The 22,855-nt window shown below is 49.3% G+C and overlaps 1 protein-coding gene across 1 annotated transcript; it reads left to right on the top strand.

Moving 5' to 3' along the window:
* POLR1F (RNA polymerase I subunit F) lies at positions 1–19,243 on the top strand. The gene is made up of 4 exons (XM_075316723.1): positions 1–324; positions 3,894–4,035; positions 13,564–13,769; positions 17,328–19,243. Exons 1-4 carry the CDS (start codon positions 92–94, stop codon positions 18,097–18,099), a joined length of 1,353 nt encoding a protein of 450 aa, XP_075172838.1. The 5' UTR covers positions 1–91; the 3' UTR covers positions 18,100–19,243.
* The last annotated feature ends 3,612 nt before the right edge of the window (positions 19,244–22,855 follow it).

Genomic DNA, 22,855 nt, shown 5'->3' with positions numbered 1-22,855 from the left:
ATCGGCCACGTTGCTCTCTAGTGATGGATGTGTTGTGAGCTTACGTCATCACCCTGTGCCGCCTGCACGGCAGACATGTGGACGGTACAGGATGGCAGCGCCTGAGAACCCCGGGGATCCCGATGCCTCGGCGAAGCCGACCGCCCTGTCCTGCCTCACGCCGCCGTCCTTCTCCGAGGCCCGCGAGTTCATCAATAGCAAATACTCGTGTCTGGCAGTGACGACGCACCGCAGGCACATAGCGCTGTCCCCCAAGTACATGAGCAAGAAGCGGAGCGGCATCACGGAGCATCTGAACGCCGAGCTGCTGAAGTACAACGTGGTGTAAGTGCGCGGCCGGAGGTGTGCGCGGTGCTGGGACTTGTCTTCCTCCGCAGCAGGCAGGAGGTCTGCACCGGGAGCACTGGGCGCTTGTTTGGGGCGCAGGTGCCCATGGCGGCCTCCACCCCTGCATGACGGGGGCAGCGCTTGTTTTTGCACTTTTTTTTTTTCCCTCTTCCAAAAGCCAAAACTTGTTGATTTGCCTTTTGTCGGTCGTGGGGAGTGATTTAGTTTTGAACGTCCCTATTACTTGTATCCAAAAATGTACAGAAAACCTAAAAAAACCTTCCTAGTGCAGTGAAATGGTGGAAGAAAAGAAGATTCTGGCATTTTATTATGGTATGTGCCCACAATCAGGACCGGCTGCGTCCTGGACACGGCAGATCCACCCCTGCGAGTCTTCTCCGCAGCTATACGTGCCCACGATCAGGAGCGCTGCGTCCTGTACATGGTGGATCCGGACCTGCGAGTCTTCTCCGCAGCTATACGTGCCCACAATCAGGACCGGCTGCGTCCTGTACACGGCAGATCCACACCTGCGAGTCTTCTCCGCAGCTATACGTGCCCACAATCAGGACCGGCTGCGTCCTGTACACGGCAGATCCACACCTGCGAGTCTTCTCCGCAGCTATACGTGCCCACAATCAGGACCGGCTGCGTCCTGTACACGGCAGATCCACACCTGCGAGTCTTCTCCGCAGCTATACGTGCCCACAATCAGGACCGGCTGCGTCCTGTACATGGCGGGTCCGGACCTGCGAGTCTTCTCCACAGCTATACGTGCCCACAATCAGGACCGGCTGCGTCCTGTACATGGCGGGTCCGGACCTGCGAGTCTTCTCCACAGCTATACGTGCCCACGGTCAGGACCAGCTGCGTCCTGTACACGGCAGATCCGGACCTGCGAGTCTATTCTGCAGCTATACGTGCCCACGGTCAGGACCGGCTGTGTCCTGTACATGGCAGATCCGGACCTGCGAGTCTTCTCCACAGCTGCCCGTACCCACTGTTAGAACCAGCTGCGTCCTGTACATGGCGGGTCCGGACCTGCGAGTCTTCTCCACAGCTATACGTGCCCACGGTCAGGACCGGCTGCGTCCTGTACACGGCAGATCCGGACCTGCGAGTCTTCTCCGCAGCTATACGTGCCCACGGTCAGGACCGGCTGTGTCCTGTACATGGCAGATCCGGACCTGCGAGTCTTCTCCACAGCTGCCCGTACCCACTGTTAGAACCAGCTGCGTCCTGTACATGGCGCGTCCGGACCTGCGAGTCTTCTCCACAGCTATACGTGCCCACGGTCAGGACCGGCTGCGTCCTGTACACGGCAGATCCGGACCTGCGAGTCTATTCTGCAGCTATACGTGCCCACGGTCAGGACCGGCTGTGTCCTGTACATGGTGGATCCAGACCTGCGAGTCTATTCTGCAGCTATACGTGCCCACAATCAGGACCGGCTGCGTCCTGTACATGGCAGATCCGGACCTGCGAGTCTTCTCCACAGCTATACGTGCCCACGGTCAGGACCAGCTGCGTCCTGTACACGGCAGATCCGGACCTGCGAGTCTATTCTGCAGCTATACGTGCCCACGGTCAGGACCGGCTGTGTCCTGTACATGGCAGATCCGGACCTGCGAGTCTTCTCCACAGCTGCCCGTACCCACTGTTAGAACCAGCTGCGTCCTGTACATGGCGGGTCCGGACCTGCGAGTCTTCTCCACAGCTATACGTGCCCACGGTCAGGACCGGCTGCGTCCTGTACACGGCAGATCCGGACCTGCGAGTCTTCTCCGCAGCTATACGTGCCCACGGTCAGGACCGGCTGTGTCCTGTACATGGCAGATCCGGACCTGCGAGTCTTCTCCACAGCTGCCCGTACCCACTGTTAGAACCAGCTGCGTCCTGTACATGGCGCGTCCGGACCTGCGAGTCTTCTCCACAGCTATACGTGCCCACGGTCAGGACCGGCTGCGTCCTGTACACGGCAGATCCGGACCTGCGAGTCTATTCTGCAGCTATACGTGCCCACGGTCAGGACCGGCTGTGTCCTGTACATGGCAGATCCGGACCTGCGAGTCTTCTCCACAGCTATACGTGCCCACAATCAGGACCGGCTGCGTCCTGTACATGGTGGATCCAGACCTGCGAGTCTATTCTGCAGCTATACGTGCCCACAATCAGGACCGGCTGCGTCCTGTACATGGCAGATCCGGACCTGCGAGTCTTCTCCACAGCTGCCCGTACCCACTGTTAGAACCAGCTGCGTCCTGTACATGGTGGGTCCGGACCTGCGGGGCCGCGAGTCTCCTCCGCAGGAGACTGCAGCTGCCCGTGCCCACGATCAGGGTTCAGGTCGCTGCGGTCTCTCACGGGTTTCCCTGCAGAGAACACTTGTGACCACTGCAAACAATTGACAGATGGCGGCTTGGAAACTGCACCGCAGGTCAGTTTTCACTGCAGCAATACACGTTCAATGGGCACAGGATTTCTAGAAATCCCATCCACTCTTCTTGTCCTGTACACCGCAATGTTCTGGACGCTGCTGAAGCACACTACATCCAAAACGCTGCAAACACTGATTGCGGGCATGCAGCCTTAGTGTTTTTTAGTATTTTGTGGTAACAGTGATCACGTCTGTGCAGTGTAGGTGTTTTTTTGTTTTTTTTTTAATGTGGTGGTGGTGAAAAATTTGGGGGGGTTTGTTACTTTCATGGAGCAAGAAGTTTTTTGGTTTAATTTTGTTTTTGTTTTTTTACCGGGACGGAGGGTCGGTGATGCGGCAGGTGCCATTGATCTGACAGCAGGCTGTGGACTCAATTGAATCGCTCGCAGTTGATGCGAAAGACATAAAGAAAATGGCCGCAGAGTCCTACCTGCTCACGCGCCGCCTCAGCGTCCATTTTCTTGAAGTCAATCTCGTCAAATGCGGGTGATTCAATGGAGCCCGCGCTCCGCCTGCAGATCAGTGGCACTTGCTACCGCGACACCCCGGAGCCCACAGTGTCGCCGAACCTCTGTCCTTTGACTCCTGAGCCACGACACCCCCTCCTTCGAGCCTGCAGCGTTGCCGACCCTGCCTCCTGTGACCCTCCTGAGCCGCTCCCCCCTATTGAGAAATTATAAGACGCACTAGGATTGTAAGACGAATCCTCATTTTAACCTTAAAAAACAATTTATTTTTTTTTTTACTATTTTTCGCCTCTAAATTTGGGGTGCGTTTTATAAAACAAACATACGGTAACTGGCGTTTCTAATGTCGGTCACACCCTTCTTCTTTTCCTTGCGTCATTGAGCTGCAGGGTATGTTGTAACATCTGCGGCATGGGTCTGTTCTTTCAGCATTTTTGCAGCGGTTTTCACCCATTTTAATTGAATGGGAAAAAAAAAACATGTAAAACCCCACATTGTAAGCAGTGTTTTTTTTCCTGGCAACACTGTTTTTGGTGCAGAAATATCCACAGTAAAAACCGCTGCGTGTGAACATATCCGAAGAGGAAGAACACCGCAGATGGCATTAGAATGGTTCTGCGTTATTGCAGAGACGTTTGGTGATGGAATCTTTGTCCTTGTAGGTTGGAAGGCGTCCCTGTGGCCTATGATAACATTAAGCTGATTGGTGAATTGGGGGACATATACGATGACGTTGGATACATTCACATCAATATTGAAGCAGACTTTGTGGTATTCCAGCCACAGTACGGAGAGAAGCTGGTGGTAAGTATGGATGTGTGACATTGTGTCTTCTACATGGGCATGTTACATGGTCAGTGCCTTGTGGTGCTGTCTTTGAAAGAGCTCGCCTGGCGCAGATAAGCCCTGATGAAGGTTCACTTAAAGGGGTATCCCATCTCCAGGATTCCGAAATGTAGTAGGTGTAATAATAATAATATTAGCAAATACCTTCAATTACAAATGTATAGTTCTCCTGATATAGCCATGTCTTTTACATCATGTGCAGGGCATTGCAGCTTAGCTATCCATGATTACGACCACATGCAGCTGTTACTATATGAGTGGATATAACCATGGATATGACACGGCGATACTCAGAACCGGGCCGGACTAGTCCGGGGATGTCAGCGGTAGCGGGGCCCAGCTCCATGACCCTGGCGGTGTCTTTTCTAATGAAGAGGATGATGATGGGAGTTAAAATAAAGTTTGTGACGCCACCTGTGGTTTTGCAGCTATGTGGGCCGCCGCTGCGCTGCGTGTTTTCCGGAACAGGTGGTGATGGAGCGCAGCTGAGGTGTTCTTGCACCCCACAGGTGGAGTGGGACCCCAGGGCGACCGCTGGAAATATGAAAAATCTATGATGGTAGGTTGTGACGCAGAAGGAATGTGTTGTGAATACATTTTCCAGTTTGGGGCTCCCTCTTGTGGTCAGTGCTGGCGGTGCAGTTGATTTGTGGATTGAAAGCCACACACCTGTGGAGGACGGGCAATCAGGTCTGTTAGATTGGGCTATAAAACTGAGTAGTTTTCTCCTGTTACTTGCTGGGTCTCAATGGATATCCTGTGTGTTAAGGACATTCTGAAACCAGCCCTGCTCTCTACTAGAACTCCTCTCAGATAAGTTGGTCTTTGTACCTTTGCTTATTGTTACCACTTTCTTGGTGTTTTTTCTGCTTTGATACTAATGCTTGATTCCTATTTTGCCTGTGTGGAGTTCCTGGTGGAATTGGATCATTCCCTGCTGCGAGTGTCTGTATACTTAGTGCCTCATCTATATTAGTGTTTTTGGATCCCCATAACATCAGAGTGTTGATATAGTGGGGGAGAGGCTGTGTGGTCTCAGGGTTTTTCCATATCAAGCATGGTGGTATTTATTAGGGTTTTTACGGCTGCAGACAGTGCTCCTTCCTATCCTTTCCTATAAAGATAGTTTGGGCCTCACCTTTGCTGAATCTGTTTTCTGGCTTTTTGTGTTTTCCTATATCATCATAATCTTTACATGTGGGGGGCTATCTATATCTTTGGGGATTGCTCCGAGGCAGATTAGCTTTTCTTATATTTCTATCTGTAAGAATATTTAGTTCTCCAGCTGTGTCGAGACGATTAGGTCATCGTAGGCATGCCCCACTGCAACTTCTAGTTGTGTGTCAGGATTAGGTCTGCAGTCAGTTAAGGTTCCACCAGCCACTCTGGTTACTTTTTGGGTTTCCGCATTTTTTTGATCCTCCTCGGTCTCTGAATCATAACAAGAATGGAGTTGACATCGGGGCTTTGCAACAACAGTCTTTTACTCACTGTACTGGTTCCAAGTTGACAGCCAGCTTAGTCCACCCACGGTATGCTGGGATCCCTGGTGATGGGCCTCCGCCGATCCCAAGTAAGTCCAAGGCCAGTACCGGTACACCCTTCGTTTGCCTTTCCTGGTCGTCTCGTCTGAGCTTACTCTCACCCGCCGGTCCTGCGCCTCCACACACAGTGCCCTGAGCCAGGGGCCGCGGACCTTCAAAGGGAATTCTGCCTGCCTGGCTTCCTGATCCTCTTTGACCCCCTTCCAGCAGATTTGTGTGCTGCTTGTGGCTCAAAGGTGCGTACAACCACCCTGGCCTCTGGTATTACTAAAAAGTCCTGGTCTCTTCCTAGTCTAGGAACCGGGACTCCCATTTGCGACCAAATCCCTCCACCGTGAGATGTTGCTTGTGGAACAAGACTATAGGGGAGTCTGGCGCACTTCCCCTAAGTCTCTGGGATTCTCCCTTCAGCGTCACCTGGCTCGAGCAGGACCCCAGGGTCTTCACGTCTAACCGGTCTCCTCACAACCCTCTGACCCGCTCTCACTATCACATCAACTGTCTTTTTCCTGACTCTGACTGGAACTAACTGGAGCCAACTGCCTTCCTCCTGCATCTCCCCTCCTGCCACGCTCCACCCCCTTCCCGACAGTGCACGGGGCTTGAGTGCCATAAACAGATTACTGGTAACCAAGCATTAATGGGACCTGCACCGGCCCTGATCTAATGTGTGAGCTATCAATTGGGGGTCTGCAGGTTTTTGGTACGTGAATCGATACATTGCCTCTTTCTTGCCCAGGATGGGGCACCACACCTCTGGCTGAGTTGCAGTACCTCTGTGGCGACGGTAGCCTCAGGGGCGCCACAGATACTTAAGCTGCAATGTCTTGCACATGAGGTAAAAGACATGGCTATATCAGGAGAACTATACTACATTTGTAATGGGAGGAATTTGCTAATATTATTATTATTATTTATTATTATTATTATTATTATTATTATTATTTTCTTTGTCGCTCCATTGGGAGACCCAGACAATTGGGTGTATAGCTTCTGCCTCCGGAGGCCACACAAAGTATTACACTCAAAAGTGTAACCCCTCCCCTCTGCCTATACACCCTCCCGTGCATCACGGGCTCCTCAGTTTTATGCTTTGTGTGGAAGGAGGCACACATCCACTCACACATCTCCATGTTAGTCAGCAGCAGCTGCTGATTGTATCGGTTGGAAGAAAAGAGGGCCCCCACGGGGCCCCCGGCATGCTCCCTTCTCACCCCACTAAGTCGGCGGTGCTGTTAAGGTTGAGGTACCCATTGCGGGTACGACGGCTGGAGCCTCATGCCGTGTTTCCTTCTCCATCCCTGATGGCTCTGGTAGAAGTGGGATCCGAAGCGGTCATCCAGGTTCTGGGACCGTGCTCCCTCCGCAGCCCCTGAGGGAATCTGCTGGACAGGAGCTTATCTATACTCGGGGACAGGGCCCTGCATCCACGAGGTACTCTGTGTCCCCATGGGGACTGTGTATGGAGCGCCTGGTTTACGGACGCCGCATCTGACTGCTGAATTGTGAAGACCGGGGACTACCGCGCCGACCGCGCCTGCTTGTCGGCCGCGGTATTAAATTTAGTCCCCGGCTTCATCGCGGCCTAGTGGAAAAACTCCCGCCCCTGGGCCTGTCTATCAGAGATAGGGGCGGGACAGCCGACCTGACGTCGGAGTGAGGGCCGGGGCATCCTGTATGCTTCCTCCCCCCTCACTGATCACTGTGGGGACCCCAGATTCCCGCACTTTTTCTAATGCCGCCCATGGCTTCACTCCTCCCCTGAGAGCTCCGGCAGCCATCTTTAGGACATTCTGCCGGTGGAGAATCACAGAGTGCAGCTCTGGGAGACCAGGCAGGGAATCTGGAGCGCACACACCCCGCTTTTTAGCGGTCGGTAAGCCGCACCGGTCACTCGGTGTTGGTCCCCTTGGGTGCCGGTATAGATACGTGTATATATATATACTTATTTCTGTTCGGCCGGGCTGTATACCCTTTTTTCTATATACCCTCAGTGATCACGCTCCTAGGAGCATGTCGGCCACAAGGAGCAAGGGCACTAAAGCACAGGGTTTTTTTGCGACATGTACCTCTTGTAGGGCCATGCTACCTGCGGGTTCCACCTACCCTCACTGTGAGCAATGCTCGACCCCTGTTAGGCTTGCTCAGCCGGAGCCTCGGTCACTAGTGGGCTCAGGCAGACCCCCCTGCTTCCACTGTACAGGTGGCAGCGACAGAGTTTGCAGTTTTTGCTGAAAAACTCTGAGTCACTCTCACAATCCATGGCTCAGTCTATGGACAAATGGTCTGCCAAGTTGCTGGAAGCCCTGCAGTCCAGGCCGGTCCTTACACAGGCCCCTGACCCTGATAGATCGGCGCCTCCAGGTCCCTCTCGGTACACCCCGGCCGGGGTGGACCCTAGGTCTCACATGGAGGACTCCTCCACGGACCACAGTCCCAGACCAGCTAAGCGGGCTCGCTTGGAATCTTCCCCGACTTCCTCACGCTGCTCGGGTTCCCAACTTGAGGACTCTCTGGAGGACGAGGCGGAGGTTGCAGCTCAGGGCTCGGACCCTGATGTTGCTCTCAATCTTGATACACCTGAAGGGGACGCCTTAGTAAATGACCTTATCTCGTCCATCAATCAGGTGTTGGATCTATCTCCCCCGCCTCCACCTATAGAGGAGTCGGCCTCTCAGCAGGAGAAACACCAGTTTAGGTTTCCCAAACGTACACGGAGTGCATTTTTTGATCACTCTAACTTCAGGGATGCCATCCACAAGCCCAGAGCGGTTCCGGACAAGCGCTTTACTAAGCGCCTTACTGATACACGTTACCCCTTCCCCGCTGACGTAGTTAAGGGTTGGGCTCAATGTCCTAAGGTGGATCCCCCAGTCTCCAGATTGGCGGCTAGATCTGTAGTTTCGGTTGCAGATGGCTCATCACTAAAAGATGCCACTGACAGGCAGATAGAACTCCTGGTGAAATCCATCTATGAGGCCACAGAGCGTCTTTTGCCCCGGCTTTTGCAGCCGTGTGGGCACTCCAAGCTATCTCAGCTTGTCTGGCTGAGATTAATGCTGTCACACGTACGTCTGCCCCGCAGGTTGCATCTTTAACCTCTCAGGCGTCGGCGTTTTCTTCCTACGCCATGAACGCAGTCCTAGACTCTGCTAGCCGTACAGCGGTGGCATCTGCTAATTCGGTTGCAGTCCGCAGGGCCATGTGGCTGCGTGAATGGAAGGCAGACTCGGCTTCCAAGAGGTTCTTAACCGGTTTGCCGTTTTCTGGCGAGAGATTGTTTGGCGAACGTTTGGATGAGATTATTAAGGAATCCAAGGGAAAGGACTCCTCCTTACCCCAGTCCAAACCTAAGAGACCTCAGCAACGAAAGATTCAATCGAGGTTTCGGTCCTTTCGTCCCTCCGCCAAGCCACAGTCCTCTTCATCCAATAGACAGGACAAAGGCCAGAGGAACTCCTATGCGTGGCGGTCTAAGTCACGCCCCCAAAAGACCGCCGGAGGCACTGCTTCCAAGGCGGCCTCCTCATGACTCACTGCATCCCCGAACCGCATCCTCGGTCGGTGGCAGGCTCTCCCGCTTTCGCGACGCCTGGTGGCCACATGTTCAAGACCGATGGGTGAGAGACATCCTGTCTCACGGTTACAGGATAGAGTTCAGCTCTCGTCCTCCGACTCGTTTCTTCAGAACCTCCCCGCCCCCCGCGCGAGCAGACGCACTTTTTCAAGCAGTGGACGCTCTGAAAAAAGGAGTCGTGACCCCCGTTCCCACTCAGGAACAGGGTCGCGGTTTTTACTCCAACTTATTCGTGGTGCCAAAGAAAGACGGATCATTCCGTCCCGTTCTGGACCTCAAATTGCTCAACAAACACGTGAGCACCAGACGATTCCGGATGGAATCTCTCCGCTCGGTCATCGCCTCGATGTCACAAGGAGACTTCCTCGCATCGATCGACATCAAAGATGCCTATCTCCATGTGCCGATCGCACCAGAACATCAACGCTTTTTGCGTTTCGCCATCGGGGACGAACACCTTCAGTTCGTGGCATTGCCCTTCGGCCTGGCGACAGCCCCTCGGGTTTTCACCAAAGTCATGGCATCCGTTGTGGCGGTCCTGCATTCTCAGGGCCACTCTGTGATCCCCTACTTAGACGATCTCCTAGTCAGGGCACCTTCTCGGGCGGCGTGTCAACACAGCCTTTCCGTCGCTCTGGAGACCCTCCAGCAGTTCGGGTGGCTCATCAACTTCCCAAAATCCAAGTTGACACCGACCCAATCTCTGACCTATCTAGGGATGGAGTTTCATACACAGGCAGCGGTAGTCAAGCTACCACTAGACAAACAGCTGTCACTGCAGGCAGGGGTGCAGTCTCTGATTCAGACTCAGTCGCACCCCTTGAGACGCCTCATGCACTTCCTGGGGAAGATGGTGGCAGCGATGGAAGCAGTGCCCTTCGCGCAATTCCATCTGCGCCCGCTCCAGTGGGACATTCTCCACAAATGGGACAGGAGGTCGAGCTCTCTCGACAGGAACGTCTCTCTTTCCCTTGCAACAAAGACGTCTCTTCAGTGGTGGCTTCTTCCCACTTCTCTATCACAGGGAAAATCCTTCCTGCCCCCAACCTGGGCTGTGGTCACCACGGACGCGAGCCTGTCAGGGTGGGGAGCGGTGTTTCTCCATCACAGGGCTCAGGGAACCTGGACTCCGATAGTCTTCCCTGCAGATCAATGTCCTGGAGATAAGGGCAGTGTATCTGGCCCTATTGGCTTTCCAGCAGTTGCTGGAGGGCAGGCAGATCCGTATCCAGTCGGACAACGCCACTGCCGTCGCATACATCAACCACCAAGGCGGCACGCGGAGTCGTCAAGCCTTCCAGGAAGTCCAGCGAATTCTGCAGTGGGTGGAAGCCACAGCATCCACCATCTCTGCAGTTCACATACCAGGCGTAGAAAACTGGGAAGCAGATTTTCTCAGTCGTCAGGGCATGGATGCGGGGGAATGGTCCCTGCACCCAGAAGTGTTTCGAGAGATCTGTCGCCGCTGGGGAACGCCGGACGTCGATCTCATGGCGTCACGGCACAACAACAAGGTCCCGGCCTTCATGGCACGATCTCAAGATCACAGAGCTCTGGCGGCGGACGCATTAGTTCAGGATTGGTCGCAGTTTCAACTGCCTTATGTATTTCCTCCTCTGGCAATGCTGCCCAGAGTACTACGCAAGATCAGGTCCGATTGCCGTCGCGCCATTCTCGTCGCTCCAGACTGGCCGAGGCGGTCATGGTACCCGGATCTGTGGCATCTCACGGTGGGTCAGCCGTGTGCGCTGCCAGACCGCCCAGACTTGCTGTCGCAAGGGCCGTTTTTCCATCTGAATTCTACGGCCCTCAACCTGACTGTGTGGCCATTGAGTCCTGGCTCCTAGCGTCTTCAGGGTTGTCTCAGGATGTCATTGCCACTATGAGACAGGCCAGGAAACCGACGTCCGCCAAGATCTATCACAGGACTTGGCGGATTTTCTTGTCCTGGTGTTCTGATAAAGGTTTTACTCCCTGGCCTTTTTCCTTACCCACTTTTCTTTCCTTCCTTCAATCCGGAATGGATAAGGGGTTGTCACTTAGTTCTCTCAAAGGACAAGTATCGGCACTCTCAATATTCTTTCAAAAGCGCCTGGGCAAGCTTCCGCAGGTCCGCACGTTCCTGCAGGGAGTTTGCCACATAGTCCCACCTTACAAGCGTCCGCTGGAACCCTGGGACCTTAACAGGTTGCTAACGGCTCTTCAGAAACCGCCTTTTGAGCCGCTGCGGGATGTCTCCTTATCGCGTCTTTCGCAGAAAGTGGCATTTCTAGTAGCAGTTACTTCACTCCGTAGAGTGTCGGAGCTTGCAGCACTGTCATGCAAAGCCCCCTTCTTGGTTTTTCACCAGGATAAGGTGGTTCTCCGTCCTGTTCCGGAATTTCTCCCTAAGGTGGTATCGCCTTTTCATCTCAATCAGGATATCACCTTACCTTCATTTTGCCCTAATCCAATTCACCGCTTTGAAAAGGATTTGCACTCATTAGATCTAGTGAGAGCACTCCGTTTCTACGTGTCTCGCACAGCGCCCCTGCGCAGTTCAGATGCGCTTTTTGTCCTTGTGGCTGGTCAGCGTAAGGGTTCGCAAGCTTCCAGGTCAACCTTGGCTCGGTGGATCAAGGAACCGATTCTTGAAGCTTACCGTTCTTCGGGGCTTCCGATTCCTTCGGGGCTGAAAGCCCATTCTACCAGAGCCGTGGGGGCGTCCTGGGCATTGCGGCACCAGGCAACGGCTCTACAAGTGTGTCAGGCAGCTACGTGGTCTAGTTTGCACACTTTCACAAAGCACTATCAAGTGCATGCCTATGCTTCGGCAGATGCCAGTCTAGGTAGGCGAGTCCTTCAGGCGGCGGTGGCCCACCTGTAAGAGGGAGTCGTGTCGGCTCTTGTTATCGAGGTATTCTTTTACCCACCCAGGGACTGCTTTTGGACGTCCCAATTGTCTGGGTCTCCCAATGGAGCGACAAAGAAGAAGGGAATTTTGTTTATTTACCGTAAATTCCTTTTCTTCTAGCTCCTATTGGGAGACCCAGCACCCGCCCCTGTTCCCTTCGGGCTAGTTGTTCTTTTGTGTACACATGTTGTTCATGTTCAATTGTTTCATGGTTTTCAGTTCTCCGAACATCCTTCGGATTGAATTTACCTTAAACCAATTTATAAGTTTCCTCCTTCCTGCTTTTGCACCAAAACTGAGGAGCCTGTGATGCACGGGAGGGTGTATAGGCAGAGGGGAGGGGTTACACTTTTGAGTGTAATACTTTGTGTGGCCTCCGGAGGCAGAAGCTATACACCCAATTGTCTGGGTCTCCCAATAGGAGCTAGAAGAAAAAGAATTTACGGTAAGTAAACAAAATTCCCTTCATTATTATTATTATTATTATTATTATTATTATTATTATTACACCTACTATATATTGGGATAGGAGCTTACAGATGGGAATACCCCTTTAACCCTGAGACCAGCTGTTGGTGCACAATGTATTTGATTACTTGCTGTGTGTCATGGTCCCTATTTAGTTCAGTGTACACCCATTTTTTGATCATTGCGACCAAGGGCCGTTTTAGCTCCACTTGAATAATTGGCTAAATGTCACCCACCAGCCATAGTCATGAGTGGTAGACGAGATCAGATCACAGTTGTGGAGAAGAGGGAGAGATTAATGTCCATCTCCTCCATTGCCTGTTTCTGCATATATAGGACTGCACTCAAATGTCATCCAAATGCAGTCCGATGTTTCACACGCACCCACAGATTTGTATGGGTGTATGTGAGCCAAGATTCGCTGACAATTGCAGCATGCTGCATTTTTTTTTTTTTTTTTTTTTTTTTAATTTTTGATGATGTGAAGTGATGATTAGCCGCAGATTGCCGCCACCTTAGCTGATACCCCCCCCCCCCCATGTCTGGGTCCTGAGATCTTCCCCCTCTTTGTAATGACTGTATACCCAATAGATAGTGGTTGTCCAGTATATGTAGCCCCTTATAAAGCTGTTGTCCAGTCAAGACTATTTGTTCATACGTCTCTATCGTATGTGGATTTCTGCCAGGAATTTCTGCAGTTTTCCATTTAGCCGACCTACGAAACTTCTTCAGGACGATTGGCCATTTCTGTGTAATACAGATGGTCAAAAATGGTGCGGTATCAATATGCGCCACCGATATTATATTCTGCAGAGTGATGAGGTCTTAAGAATGAACAATTGTCATCCAGTTTTTAAATACACAATTTATTCTGGTCAGGATCGGCATAACCATTACTAAATTGTGTTGTGCCCTAAAGAACTTTCTATAACCTGAGGATACTTTTTTTTCAATATTGTGTTAGGATGTCGGCTAATTTGAATATGCAAATGTTGTTCCTCTAGGGCGTTGTCAACAAGAAGGCGCCCAGTCACATCGGCTGCCTTGTCCATGGCTGCTTCAACGCTTCCATACCAAGGCCCATGAAGATGCTTGTTGAGGCTTGGCAGCATGTGGACGTGAACGTGGGCGATCAGCTGGAATTTGAGGTCTTCCGCTTGGATTCAGATGCAGTAGGAGTACTTTGCATTCGAGGCAGATTGAGTAGGACGTAAGTGTAATATATTTCCATAAAGAGTGTGTATAAGGCTGAATTCAGATGTCTGAGTATGTACTAATGGACAGGATGACCGAAGATCTCCAGTCCTGAATTTGACAGCAACATTGATGTAAATGAGGCTGTCAAGTTTGGGTCAGGAGGTCCACGGCCAAGCCGTGCATCACATTCCATACATGGACCAGCACTAGTCTGTGATAGGGCACGATCTGGTCACTAACAGAATTATGTGGGAGACAGGAAAACACATTCATGTTTGATTTAGGATCATCCTAAAGCTCCAGTATGTGCTCCACCAAGTGAAGATGATTATTAACCATGAGTTTACCGATACAACATCCAATCTACTTCTAGTTTTAAACGCTGATAGGAACAGTGATAGCTGGAGGTCTCTTAAAGGCCCAATTACCTGGCATTGTGGTCCTCTAAAGCTCAGCTATATGCAGAGCTTCAATAGAGACAGGGATTTTCACTACAAACTGCCATACCTTGGTACTGCTATATATAAGGCCAGAGTCACACTTGTGAGAGACTCGCGCTAGTCTCACATCGCATTACCCGGCACGGCCGCACACTCTCCTAACAGGAGCAGGTCAGCTGCATGTATTTCTGTGCAGCTGAGAGGCTCCTGTGAGGAGAGTGTGAGGCCGTGCCGGGTGATACGATGTGAGACTAGCGCGAGTTTCTCGCAAGTGTGACTCCGACCTAAGCGATTGAACAGTTGTAGATCAGGTTGTCTACAGGACTTAAGAATAAATGAATAAAAAAAAAACTAAAAAAAAGTACATATACACACTTCCTATTACTGTGTTCATAAAAGTCCAATCTGTCAAAATATAAAATTAATTAACCCGATCTGTAAACGGTATATCCAGGAAAAAAAATCAAAACTCAAATCAAAAAATCACTGAGCCCCAGATCCTGAAAAATGAGAACGCTACAGGTCTTGCAACATGGCGACGAAAGGGCAACTTTTTTTTTTTCTTTTTTCTTCATATACACACTCCTGAATTTTTTCCACCACTTAAAAAATGTGGAATTTCACTTTTTTTTTTTTACCCACTTTTCAGTACAATATGGGGCAAAAACAAGCCCTCATATGGCAATATTGACAGAAAAATAAAAACAAGTTATGGTTCTTGGAAGGAGAGGGAAAAAAAACCTAAAACTGACTCGCCTGGGAGTGAAGGGGTTAAACTGCATACTGCAATGTTGTAGTATTGCAGTATGAGCATTTGCTGGCTCAAGTCCACCAATGAGACGAGAGAGAAAATGTTGTAACAATATAAAAAATATACATCGCCTCACTTTTTTTTTCCCATTCCAAAATAAAGAAATAAAAGAATTGTAACGCTGTTGCTTTGGTTGCCGCACTCCGGCCAAAATAAACGCAATCAAAACATTGCAGTAAACCCAAAATAATATCAACAAAAGCTACATCTCAAGAAACAAGACCTTCTACAGCTCCATCAGAGGAAGGTTTTAGTTTATTAAAATAATGAAGTCCTCAGTTTGTCACTTTATTCGTACTGACTTCGAGCATCATTATCAGGTCCCTTTTACTGCACATGAAACGCCTTAAAAACAAAACCTAAAAAAGCATACAGTATTTTTTCGGATTATAAGGCTATGTGCCCACGGGGAAAGTGTTCTGCGGTTATATCCGCAGGAGCTCCCAGAAAACCGCAGCACAACTTTTGTCTGTTTCCATGCTGCGGAATGTCCTGCGGATATGGTGCGGGCATTCTGCATTGAGGGTACAGTACCATGGCTTCAGCACTGCATCCTCAATGCAGAACAAGTGCTGAGTGATCGGGGGGGTTCATACTTCCATCACGCAGCACTTCTCTCCGGCCGTGTCACTCTGTCAGCGTCTGCACTGTGCAGGAGAAGGTGGGCGGGCCTAAAGTAGCTCTGGCTGTCACATGATCGGAGCTCATGCAGGTGCCGCCCACCTCCTCCTTCCTGCTCCTAGTTCCACTGCCGTCCTGACTCGGGTGTCTGCTATCAAGGCAGGTAAGTATGGGACCAAGGCAGGTAAGCCTCTATCTCCATAGTGGAGCGCCGGGATTTCCGCAGGTAAATCCGCAGGAATAATTGACATGCAGTTATGTGCGGCTGCGGGACATCCGCAGCATATTCCGCAGCGTGGACACACACTCCCCATGTCCCATAGGATAACATGGGGAGTGTCTGTACTTGCTGAAACCTGCGGATTTATCTGGAAAATCCAGATAAATCCGCAGGTTTTCCGCGGCAAAATCCGCAGAAGCAAGCTCCCATGGGCACATAGCTTAAGACGCACTTTTCCTCCCAAAAACGTGGGAGGAAAGTGAGGGGTGCGTCTTATAATCTAAATGTAGCTTACCGGGGTGGAGAGGGTTCGCAAGGGGCCAGCGGAATGCTGTGGTGGCTGTGCAGTGGCTGGGCTGGTGCAAGGGCTGCGGAGGCTGGTGCTGGGGGCGCTGTGCAGGGGCTGCGGTAGCTGGGCTGGTGCGGGGTCTGCGGAGGCTGGTGCTGGGGTGTCTGTGCAGGGGCTGTGGTAGCTGGTCTGGTGCGGGGTCTGCGGAGGCTGGTGCTGGGGTATCTTGGCTGGTGCGGGGTCTGCGGAGGCTGGGGTATCTATGCAGTGTCGGCAACTGCTGTGCGGGGTCTGCGCATGGTCTCCAGCAGCTGGGGCTGCGGGTCGGGCAGTGAGGACTTCAAATAATGCCGCCCGGAGTCGGCACATGCACAGTTGGAGTTCTCGGCTCAAGCTCCCATCTGCGCAGGCGCCGCCGCCTCCTGCACACTCCAGCGAACCTCAGGAAAACGGTGCCCGGAGGTGGCGCTTGCGCAGATGAGATCTCAGCTTGCCATTGATCCTAGAGCTCAATCTGCGCGGACTCCGGTCGCCAATTATTTGAAGCCCTCACCGTCCACAGCCACTGCCACAGCCCGAGTCCCAGCACAGCTGCCTCAGCATGGCAGCATGGCAGCATCGGCCTCCGTCGCAGCTGGAGCCCCAGTCTCCTCCGGAGCCCAAGCTTCTGCCACAACCCCAGCCTCCACCGCATCCTACGCCGTTGCACCAGCACAGCCTCCTCCACCACCTCTACTGCCCCCTCCGGTAAGACACCACCGGATTACAAGACGCACCCCTTTTTGCTTTTTTGCTTCACCTTTTCTTGCTCTTGCACCTTTTTAATCCAGTGCGTCTTATAAAACGAAAAATATCTTTTACATCACCACACTTGGAATGTTTTTTTAATACCCTAAGTCGTAAAGTGAGTGGTGTCCTTCAGAGATACAACTTCAACTGCACAAAAAAAGCTCATCCATCTACTTCAACATAAAAAAAGTTATGACTCTTGATAGAAGGGGAGCAGAAAAAAAAACAAGCCGATATCGCCATAGCTTGAAAAGCTTACAGTGCATCCTTTGACATTTACGGTCCACTCATGTCCTTTGCTGCATGTTGCTATTTGTTTCCTTTTGCAATGCAGGTTCAGAAACAATAAATATTTTGTATCCTCAGCAAAAGTGACCCAGCAGTTTGTTCTTCTTTTTCAGAATGGAAGCTGCAGCTATTAAAAAAATGTATGCAATAGCCGAGGAACAGAATGCCAATGTATCACTCGACAAGGTGCAGAACGGATCAGAAATTGTAGAGGAAGGAGCAGTTGATGAGACGACCATGTCTTCTGAGGTCACTTCCAAATCAAAACGCAAGAAACGGTCACACAAAGAAACCTTTTCTGAAACTGAATGCCCAGAGAACCAGCAGGATGCGAACACGAGTTTGGAAGAAGCTCCCAAGAAGAAGAAAAAGAAACACAAACATCAGGAAATCTTTTCTCAAGATCTGTTTCTAGAGGTGGATGGAAATGTAGAGGAATCTATCATGGAGACCTCATTGCAATCGAGTACAAAAAAGAAAAAGAAGCATCGGGATTTGCAAAACATTGACAATGATGTAGCAGTAGAGATCAGTGTGGTTGGATGTGACAGTGTTTCAGCAGTTACATCACCTGAAGAACGAAAAGCCAAAAAGTCCAAGAAAAAGAAGCATTCGGATTTGCAAAACCTTGACAATGATGTAGCAGTAGATATCAGTGTGGTTGGATGTGACACTGTATCGGCAGTTACATCACCTCAAGAACGAAAAGCCAAAAAGTCCAAGAAAAAGAAAGAAACTGCTGTCGCTGACCTCGAGAGTGGCTTACACAACGGGACAGGAGATTCAGTAGTCACCGAAGATACATTAGAAGGACTAGTAACGGAACCTGCAACCACAAAGAAACGCAAGAAGAAACACAAAAACACTTCTATAATCATGGAGTAGGGCTCTGCTTCATATAGGCACCCTACTCCGACTAAGCAAGGGCTGTTTCAGGCCAAATATAGTATATAGGACAGAAATTAGGTTCCTGCAAACAGCAGCAATGTTTTTTAATATGAAGAGGGAAAAGTGATTGTAAACTTGCTGATATTTTTGTTTTTCTTTTGAAAATATAATTTAATATTTTTGATTTGTCAGTTTATCAGCTGGTATTTCCATATAATGTATGAAATAATGTGTACCTGGCACCCAGTTGCCATTATTTTTTTTAATAGACCTAAGTGTTATGGAGCCAGGGGTTTAGTTTTAATTCCAAAATTAAAGAGAGATATTCTAACTTTTCTCATATTTTTAAATCTTGCTGAAGAGAAAATACCTCCATGCAGAGCCCGGCAGGCTCATGGGGCAGGCTCATGGGGCAGGCTCATGGGGCAGGCTCATGGGGCAGTCCTGCTGTGCTCTTCTGAGACGCAGGGCTCTTTTTCCACTTGCGTACTGCTTTCGATGCAAGAGCATCGGAAGCGATATGCTAATGACCCTCTGCTGCGGGTGTCAGCCGAGGGTCATGCGTCAGTAAGCGATCTTGAGATCGCATCCCTTCTACAGAGAAGATGGAGGGAGCACTTTCTCCCATCTCCTCCGCTGTCTATCTCTGCGTGCACCGCACTGCAGTCGCATAACATGGGAGTGCAGTGCGATTTTACACACATGTGAGCCGAGACTCGGTGGAAAGTGCAGCATGCTGAGATTGCACCGAGAGCATGATTCGTGTGGAGAAAAAACGGGAGAGATGAAACTGTTTCATTGATTAACACTCGTGCGAGTGCAATTCGATTATATTTTTTTTTTTTTTTTTTTTTTTTTTTTTTTTTATTTATTGGATTGCACTCGCTTGTTAAAATTATAGATGGAAAAGAGCCCTAAAGATTACACTTCCCAAGAGTCTTCTGCTCCTTACACTCAGTCTTAAACCTCCTATTCAGGCCTCTATCCAAAGTATACTTCACTCTCAGAGGGATTGATTGCAGCATTGAAGATTAAATTATGCTGATCATAAGGCAATACGGCGTCATTACATGACCACTGTACACAAGTGTATATCTTTAAGATAAAACTTATTGGTGACAAAATTAATAAAATATATATTTTTAGAGACTGGATATCCTTTTTGAATTTTGTTGCTCGGTCATTTCATTTGAGTTCTATAGCTACTGGAAAAGAACTCTCATCAGTTTATTGGAAAATGTAACCTGCCCTCTCCGGCCCGGCATAGTGTCACAGTTAATACATCTGATAATAATAATGTTTTATTTCTATAGTGCCAACATATTCCGCAGAGCTTTACAATTAAGAGGGGACATGTACAGACAATATGAGACAATACAAAATAACAAAATTAAGATACCAGGAGGAGTGAGGACCCTGCTCGTAAGCTTACAGTCTGAGGAAATAGGGGAGACACAAATGGTGAATGGGGGGGAGAAAAGCTTGTCATATATGGTCCAGCCATCGATTTAATAGGGTATTCAAAAGCAGCTGCATGAACCCGTCGGTGAGAATTTATACAGGTACAGGGGACGAGAACTGGAAGTAAATTTTTTGAAGGGCAGAAAGGGACTAGATTAGATCAGGGCAGTGAGGTGATAGGCTAGTCTAAAGAAATGCGTTTTTAGGGCCCGCTTAAAAGTGTGGAACTTAAAGTTGTGGATGTTGGGAATTAATCGGATTTCTCTTGGTAGTGTGTTCCAGAGCATAGGCGCAGCTTGTGAGAAATCTTGAAGACAGGAGTGGGAGGTTCGAATTGTTCAGGATGTCAGTCTTAAGTCATTAGCAGAGCGGAGGGCACAGGTGGGGTGATAGACAGAGATGAGGGAGGAGATGTAGGGTGGTGCGGAACCGTGGAGAGCTTTGTGAGTGAGAGTGATAAGTTTATGTTGGATTCTGTAACGGATAGGCAACCAGTGCAATGACTGGCAAAGAGCAGAGGCATCATTGAAGCGGTTGCAGAGGAAAATGATAATGGCTGCGGCATTCAGAATGGATTGGAGAGGGGAGAGTTTAGTAACAGGGAGACCAATTAGTAAAGAGTTATAATAATCCAGGCGAGAATGAATGAGAGCGACAGGCAAGGAAAGATCTGCAGGCAAGTAAGGCTGTGCTGACACCTCCCTGCCGTCATGTCACAGTATGCCAGAAAAGTGTCGGTAATGAGTGTTGTTTTCTATTGCGCCGTGATAGTACCTTACCTGTGACTGGTCATGTTCCTTTGTGCATATGTCAACTAATGTATTTGTAAGGTTGAAATTCACTGTGAAAATCTGCAGCATAAATTGCCATTTGACATCCACACAATTTCTGCAGCAAATGTATGAAATTTGGCAAAATCTCTTCCAGTTTGCTGTTGAATATGCAGTTTATCTGGCCCATGTGAACATAAGTAAAAATAGAGAGTGCAGCTCACCACATACTCTGGTGCTTAATCCTCTAACGCCAAGGAAGCACGAAATCCCGCTGCTGTTGTCAGCGTGTATGTATATCAGCAAGTGAAGGAAAGGAACCAGCTTCCATGAAAATTTGAATAAAATCCGTTTCTTTATTGGATTCTTTAAAATCGTACAAAATAGTGAATCTCACAAGAAAGACAGGAGTCCCAACCAGCACTGGACACCAGACGCGTTTTGATCAGGAACTAATCTTAGACTTGGTGAGTATGTGAATAGGTCATCACACCAACTTAAATGAATCACATTCATAAGAAATCGGTGACGTGTGTGTAAACCTACATAGAAAAAAAACAAAAACACAAAACATGAACAAATAAAACTTCATAAAATACCGGCTAAATGGACAAAAATGATGAAAATACCAGTGATCTCAACCCGCTGCACAAAAAAAATCATTTTTTAACAGTGACACATAACTACACTTTTTAGTAATATTTCTAAAGTGGTAAAACATTTTGCCAGTATCCTACAACTGAAAATATTAATAAATAATATACAACCATTTTTGGGACATGGGGAACTTTTTTTTTTTTCTTTAAATTTAATACTTTATGGTTTGCATCTAAAAAGTGTAGCTATGCCTCACTATTAAAAAATGATTTTTCATATGCAGCAGGTTGAGATCACTGGTATTTTCATCATTTTTGTCCATTTAGCCGGTATTTTATGAAGTTTTATTTGTTCATGTTTTGTTGTTTTTTTTTTTTTCTTTCTAGGTTCTTTTTCACACAAGTCACTCATTTCTTATAATGAATGGGATTCATTTAAGTTGGTGTGATGACCTAAGGTATTCACATACTCACCCAATCTAAGATCAGTTCTTGATCGAAACGCATCTGGTGTCCAGTGCTGGTTGTGACTTCTGTCTTTCACTTGTGAGAACTACTATTTTGTACGATTTTAAAGTATCCAATAAAGCAGGTTTTATTGAAATTTTTCCGGAAGCCGGTTCCTTTCCTTCACTTGCCCATGTGAACATACACTTAAGGGAATCTGTCACCATGTTTTTGCCACCTAATCTGAGAGCAGCATAATGCAGGGGCAGAGCTCTAATTCCAGAGATGTCACTTACTGGGCTGCTTAGTGTAGTTTTGATAATCTACTGCTGATTAATCAGTTATTTTATCATTAGAGGACTACTCGGCAGGGGCGTAACTATCGCGGTTGTGACCAGGCCTGGGGGGGTACAGGGCGCCTGCCGGCTCCAGCACCTGTTTCAGCTGGATGTGTGTCCTGAGACCACGCATCCAGCTAAAATACATTGCAGCACAGCGACTCATTAGGTCTCTGCACTGCGATGTGCCGGCCCCCAATTATGGCTATGAATAATCACTGCTCCCCACCCCCATAATCCAAGGTGTGGGGAGCAAAGAATATGCCGTCATGTGACCATGCTGTAAGTGGGCGCACAGTGATGTCACACGCTGCACCGATTACAAACTGGAAAGTTGCGGCAGAAGAGAAGGAAGAGAATGGGAGAAGGACATCAGGGGAGCGGGGGGAAGGTAAGTATAATCGTTTTTGTTTTTGTTTTTATTTCCTTGTGTGCGGAACCCGGGGATATGTGCCGCTATGCGGCCAGGATGGTTTATTTACCAGGCTGGGGCTATTATGGGGACGTGTATACCAGGATGGGTCCATTATGGGGACGTGTATACCAGGATGGGTCCATTATGGGGACGTGTATACCAGGATGGGTCCATTATGGGGACGTGTATACCAGGATGGGTCCATTATGGGGACGTGTATACCAGGATGGGGACATTATGGGGACGTGTATACCAGGATGGGGACATTATGGGGACGTGTATACCAGGATGGGCCATGATGATGTTCACACCCCAGGGTAGGGGACATGTTTACCAGGACGTGGCCCAGGATTGGGAACATTAGTACAGAATTAGATTCAGTACTGCACAATTAAAAGGGAAGGGGGGGATTTGTTTGTCCTTATAGGATTTAGAACGCTACAACGCCCCAAACATCTGACCAACATGTGGGGGGCTCACGCTTTCCATCGGGACCCATCGGACTCTAGTTACGCCACTGCTACTTGGCCCGCTGTCAGGTAGTCCAGCATATACAGTATATATGAGCTCTATATAACTGCTAGATCTGCAGCAGAGAAAACATTGATTTTATCAAATTGATAGCAAACAGCTCAGTAAGTGACACATTACTGGAATCACAGGGTCTCTGCCTCTACATTATGCTGCTCTCAGCTGGGGAAATCTAAAATATCCCCTTCAGATGTT

This window comes from Anomaloglossus baeobatrachus, chromosome 6 (assembly GCF_048569485.1).
Source record: "Anomaloglossus baeobatrachus isolate aAnoBae1 chromosome 6, aAnoBae1.hap1, whole genome shotgun sequence".
NCBI classification, from domain to species: domain Eukaryota; kingdom Metazoa; phylum Chordata; class Amphibia; order Anura; family Aromobatidae; genus Anomaloglossus; species Anomaloglossus baeobatrachus.
The sequence above is the reverse complement of the archived record's forward strand: the minus strand, read 5'-3'. Positions and strand labels throughout refer to the sequence as shown.